Source organism: Lolium rigidum, chromosome 2 (assembly GCF_022539505.1).
Source record: "Lolium rigidum isolate FL_2022 chromosome 2, APGP_CSIRO_Lrig_0.1, whole genome shotgun sequence".
In the NCBI taxonomy this organism is placed as follows: Eukaryota; Viridiplantae; Streptophyta; class Magnoliopsida; order Poales; family Poaceae; genus Lolium; species Lolium rigidum.
In genome coordinates, this window is record NC_061509.1 from 152562356 (window position 1) to 152568038 (window position 5683).

At 45.2% G+C, this 5683-nt stretch overlaps 1 protein-coding gene across 1 annotated transcript; it reads left to right on the forward strand.

Annotated features, from left to right (window-relative positions):
• The first annotated feature begins 2168 nt into the window (after positions 1 to 2168).
• Positions 2169 to 4919, forward strand: LOC124687482 (putative glycerol-3-phosphate transporter 4). Its single transcript, XM_047221263.1, has 3 exons — positions 2169 to 3108; positions 3826 to 4374; positions 4472 to 4919. The coding sequence occupies exons 1-3, from the start codon at positions 2169 to 2171 to the stop codon at positions 4507 to 4509; spliced, it is 1527 nt and encodes a 508-aa protein (XP_047077219.1). The 3' UTR covers positions 4510 to 4919.
• The last annotated feature ends 764 nt before the right edge of the window (positions 4920 to 5683 follow it).

The following is a 5683-nucleotide window of genomic DNA, read 5'->3' on the forward strand; positions in this document are numbered from 1 at the left end:
AATCAGTAGAAACACAATGAAGAAAAGTGAAATGTAACACATCATCTTCCTAGACATGGGCAATAGTAGCATCTTGTTCATTAACAATAACAAATAGGTTCTAGTAAAGGATGGCTAAGCTACAGTTACCGATCCAAACGTCACTCCAGAAATGAATTTTAGCACCATTACTCAGTTGCCATCAATATCCAATTTTCGCATCACTTGTCGCTCACATCACTCTTTTCCAAAAAGGAGAAAGGGAGTTGCACACAAAAAATTAGGACTGAGATCATATTTGGAATCAACAATTCCTCTCCACATTTTATTAGAATAAAGATGGTATCTCTTGATCCAGTAAGCTAATAAACATAGATTATAATCTCTTAGGGCATGTACAATGGTTATATCTTAGCGATGTCACGTAGTATAATTGATGACATATATGGAAATGACAGAAATAGAAAAAAGAGGTTTGTCTTCTCTTAGCTAAGAGATCATCTCTTAGCAACAATTTCTCTCACTACATATTTAGGGATATCTCATTAGTAGAGATAAGACTAAAAAAATAACCTATTGTATATCTTGTTTTGTTGTTATATCTAGACTACCATTGTTCATGTCCTTAGATTTTGAACGCCAAGAACACCAAGCTCTTGCTTAAGACATACCAAATCCCAGTTAGCTAGGTGGTATTTCGTATTATCCTCGGTGTCATTCCACAAGAAATGATACATCTGGGAATTAATGCTTTGATGGCCCATTCTGGAAATTTAACAACAGCCAACAAATCCATGTGCATGCTAGCAATACAAGATCTAAGGAGGATGAGTCTAGTCCTATAATTGAGCAGATTCCCTCTCCAGCCATCAAACTTTTTAATGATTTTGTCTATCACAGGTTAGAGATCTTCTTTCCTTAGTTTAGAAAAATGCAAAGACACCCCCAAATACTTAAAAGGAAACTCATCAATCTTACAGAAGAAAATTTGTGCATAGGTTCAGCTGGGTTAAAATTAATTGTCATAAGATCTGATCTGTCATAATTAAGTCGCATTCCAGACATATTCTCAGAACAGGACAAGAAAATTTTCAATTTCGAGCCACATATTTATCACTATCCAAGAATAAGATTGTGTCATTAACATATTGCAAGCTGATGACACCACTAGAGACCACTTGAGGTACTTAATTTTTTCGTGAAAACATCAGCCACGAGGCTGAACAGAATTGGGGAGCTGGGATCTCCTTGTTTTCAACATTAACCAGCCCTAAAGAAAAGTTCGTTGACATCATTGATACGAACATAAAAGATCCACTAACAAGAAGACTTTTGATCCAACCCATAATAATTGGATCAAAACCACGACATAGTAAATCTCATCAAGGAAATACCAATCAATACGGCCATAGGATTTTTGATAGTCAAATTTCAGGACTAGAGCACCATCTCCCCTAGAGTGGGCTGCATGGATAAGTTTCTGAGCAGCAACCAAACTTTCCATTATAAACCGGCCTTTGATAAAAGCAGTTTGGTTACTAGCAATTATTCTATTGCCAATAGGAGAAATCCTATTAGTAATAGCTTTAGAAATAACTTTTTAGATTGCAATTGCCTAATCTAATTGAACTAAACTTTTTTCATATCTCTAGCCTCATGTTCCTTAGATATAAGGGTGATAATAGCATAATTGAGCCTGGCAACATTTAAATGTTCAAGTCCAAAATCTCTTACCAAGGCCATCAGATCATTCCTAACCAGATCCTTTTTTTTTTTTGGTAAACCAAAAAAAAAATGACAAGCCATCAGAGCCAGGGCACAACTGGCATGCGATTCAAACACAACCGCTTCCATTTCCTCTTCGGAAAATGATTTCTCAGGAGACTCATTCTCGACAGGAGTAATCAAATTAGAAGGATCTAGAAAAAACTAGGGCCTAAATAAATGTTCAATATCTCTTCATGTGCAAACAAGTTTCTATTAAAAAAAACAAAGGCAACATCAAAACATTTCCTGATTGGACTCAACAGGTCCACATCCAACACAACAATTTGGCCAAACCTGTATGAGTTCAAGTTCGGGCTAATAGACGTTTCCCGGCCCATAACCGTCTCGGCCGCGTGTCCTGCGCCGTCCCGGTTGCCCCGCCACGTCCCAACTCCATTTCCCCTCCCCTCCCACGGACGGACATGGCGGAGCCACCCGCACCGGCACCGGCACCGGCACCGCCCATGCCCAAGTCATCTCCGCGGCCGCTGCCGCGGCCGCGCAACCACCACCCGCCGCCGGGCCTCCGCGCCCTGCCCGCCTTCTCCTACAACGCCCACCGCGGCCTCGTCCTCGGCCTCACCTTCCTCGCCTACGCCCTCTACCACGCCTCCCGCAAGCCGCCCAGCATCGTCAAGCGCGCGCTCTCCAAGTCCTGGCCGCCCTTCTACGACCCCGCCCTCCTCGGCGAGACCGATGTCGCCTTCCTCGCCTCCTACTCCCTCGGCATGTTCGGCGCCGGCCATCTCGGCGATCGCCTCGATCTCCGCATCTTCCTCGCCGCGGGGATGGTCGGGAGCGGCGCCGCCGTCGCCCTATTCGGCGCCGGGTACTTCCTCTCCCTGCACTCCCTCCTGTTCTACGTCCTCGCCCAGGCCATCGCGGGCCTTCTCCAGTCAACCGGCTGGCCCTCGGTGGTCGCCATCGTCGGCAATTGGTTCGGCGGCCGGAGACGCGGCCTCATAATGGGCATATGGAACGCGCACACCTCCGTCGGGAACATCAGCGGCTCTCTTATCGCCGCCGCCGTGCTGCGGTACGGGTGGGGCTGGTCGTTTGTGGTCCCCGGCGGTCTCATTGCGCTCGGCGGAGTTCTTGTGTTTTTCTTCCTCGCGCCTTACCCAGAGGACGTTGGTTTCGCGCCGTCGCCGCCCAAGAAGGCCAGTGAGGCGAGCACCGACGAGGAGGACAGAAGCAGCAGAAGCACCGCCGGTGGCACCGGGGAGGACAGAAGAGATGCCGTGGGAATCCGGAAGGCGTTCTCCATTCCAGGCGTGTTCACCTTCGCTGCCTGCCTCTTCTTTGCCAAGCTGGTCGCCTACACCTTCTTGTACTGGCTCCCGTTCTACTTGACCCAAACTGGTATGCCCAACAAATGTTCCATCATCTGTTACGACTTAAAGAGGCGCAGCGATGCACATTACTCTGACATTAGATTGCAGTTAGTGGTAACAGTGCAACAGTATTGAATTCTAATTTCAGAATTCCCCTTATGTTGATGCAGTAGCTTGTTTTAGTCATTGACACTATTTATCTGAAGGAGTTGCAGTAATTGCCTTTTGATATGCTGTTGCAATGTAGTCCATCATGGTATACATAAAGTAAATGTAGCAGAAACTAGTGCCCTGCCAGATTAGCAGATTATCCATGCCCTATCATAAGTCTGGCATTTGTGTGATTAATCAGAACTGATAATTATTTACTCCACCTTTGAACAGGATAATGCTAACATGACTCACATATCCACATCGTTGTTGATCTTATTCAACTGCAGTACTTGTACTTTTCAGTTATCACATACCACATAGTAACTTTAGTTATGTACATTAGTTGATGCAGAGGCCTGGATTGTTCTCATTTATTATCTAAAATAATATTCCTCTGTCCCTTAATATAATATTTTATTACATTAAAATATTATATTAAGGGACAGAGGTTAAACTGGAACTTATTTCGAGGAATTGTGTCTTCTATCTGCATTTCACATTCCTGGATCTCTCCTATATTCATCCACTCACATGTGCCTATGTTGATTTTTTTATTTTAAATGTTACTTCTTACACCTTCTTATTTTTCCAGCTATTGGAGGTGAGTACATGTCGGTGACGGATGCTGGTTATATATCAGTGTTGTTCGACGTAGGGGGAATCATTGGTGGAATTCTTGCTGGGTTCATGTCTGATCAGCTTGATGCTAGGGCCACCACTGCAGCAATGTTTATGTATCTGGCAATTCCATCTCTGTACGCCTTTCATGCATATGGCAGTACTTCAAAAGTTACAAACATTGCCCTGATGATGATCAGCGGATTGTTTGTTAATGGGCCTTACGCTCTGATAACAACTGCAGTTTCTGCTGATCTGGGGACTCACAAATCTCTCAAAGGAGACTCTCGTGCTTTGGCCACGGTGACAGCAATTATAGATGGGACAGGCTCGCTGGGTGCTGCCTTGGGGCCATTTATCACGGGTTTCATTTCGAAGACTGGATGGGATTCAGTGTTTATAATGCTTATAGTTTGTGCATTGATTGCTGGTGCGTGTTTATCAGGTCTTGTGAAATCAGAAATTCAACAGATCATTGAAAACTGGAGGAATCGCTCAACTCACCTGCAGAATGGAACTGCAGGTAAAGGATGTCATCCTGTATTTAACCTCATTTTGGAGATCGCAAATTGTAATGCGATGTATGTTGCGCTGATGCTTCCTTTCTCTTTGTCTCATAGATTCTGGTGCTCAACCACTTTTAGCGGGAAGTAGTTGATGGCAAGGCAATCTCGGTGCAGGTGTGGTGGTAATGTACGTGGGATACATTTTTGTAATGTTGTCTTAGCTGAGATGATGCAGTAGTTGATCGTGGAGAAAGGCTAAACTAGACGGAGAGAAGGGAAAACAGTTTCAGTATATTTGTGCTAACTGCTGAAGATCACAGCAAGCAAATAGGGTTGGGGTAGCATATGTTGTCATCCTTTTGGCACATGGTAGCATAGTCCATCTCTAGTAACATCATCCTAAAGATATCTATGTGCTGTAGGATCCGCGCCTTCTTCTCATATTGCTGCGCTTTAGGGGCTAGGTGAACATAAGAGTCCAATGACTTCCTGTTTGAAGTAACATCTGAGCTCGGAGACTATATGCTACAGTATTTGTACTGTATATGCCTTCCCCATCAATATTATCTGAATACGATCTCTGACGAGCACTTTGAATCGGTGTCGGTATATGTGTTCTGCTGCTCTTTTAGGACGATCGATAGTTCTGTTGGCAGGTGGTCTCTTTCTTTGCAAGTTACTCTAGTACACTCGTCAATGTGCGTGGGTTCAAGATTTGCCGCGATGTTATCTGATCCATGTCGCAGCCGAGTAACAGCAAACCGCGCGCATTCTGCATCCTTCGATCGAAGAAGGTAAACTGTATGAACCAAAATTCCGGATGAATACAGACTTTCGTCAGGGAACTGGCCTTGAATTTGGGATGGTCATGAAAGCCTTGGAGGGTGCCAGAACTGGACTCTCGGCCGACAGGCCGTCGCTTGGCTCTTCTGGCTAGTTTTTCTTTTTCGCGAAATTGCAAAAGCTTTGCGTTTCGATGCATTGATAGAAAAAGAAGAGTTTATGTACAAGTCCGATGACGGATACAACATGCCGCACAACGACCCAAGAAAAAGGAACAAAATCCTAAACTAGGGGAGTAGCTGGCGCACACCCCGGCACCCGCGTCCGTCCAAAGCCGCGCCTCGGCCACAATGTCGTTGAACAAGGATGTCACCGAAGACCTTGCGTTCTCGAAGACTGCCGCGTTACGGTGTTTCCAAATCCACCATGTCGTAAGCATGATAATCGACGAAGTGCCCTTACACAGTTGGCGAGGTGTGGTCCGCACCACCAACGACCACCACTCCGCGAAGTCACCCTCAGCCGTGGGAGGGCCTGAGGTGG

Coding starts and splice junctions, on each gene's coding strand:
- LOC124687482 (XM_047221263.1), top strand. CDS start 2,169: ATGGCGGAGCCACCCGCACCGGCACCGGCACCGGCACCGCCCATGCCC. Junction 3,109..3,825: donor GTTCTACTTGACCCAAACTG/GTATGCCCAACA, acceptor TTATTTTTCCAG/CTATTGGAGGTGAGTACATG. Junction 4,375..4,471: donor CCTGCAGAATGGAACTGCAG/GTAAAGGATGTC, acceptor TTTGTCTCATAG/ATTCTGGTGCTCAACCACTT.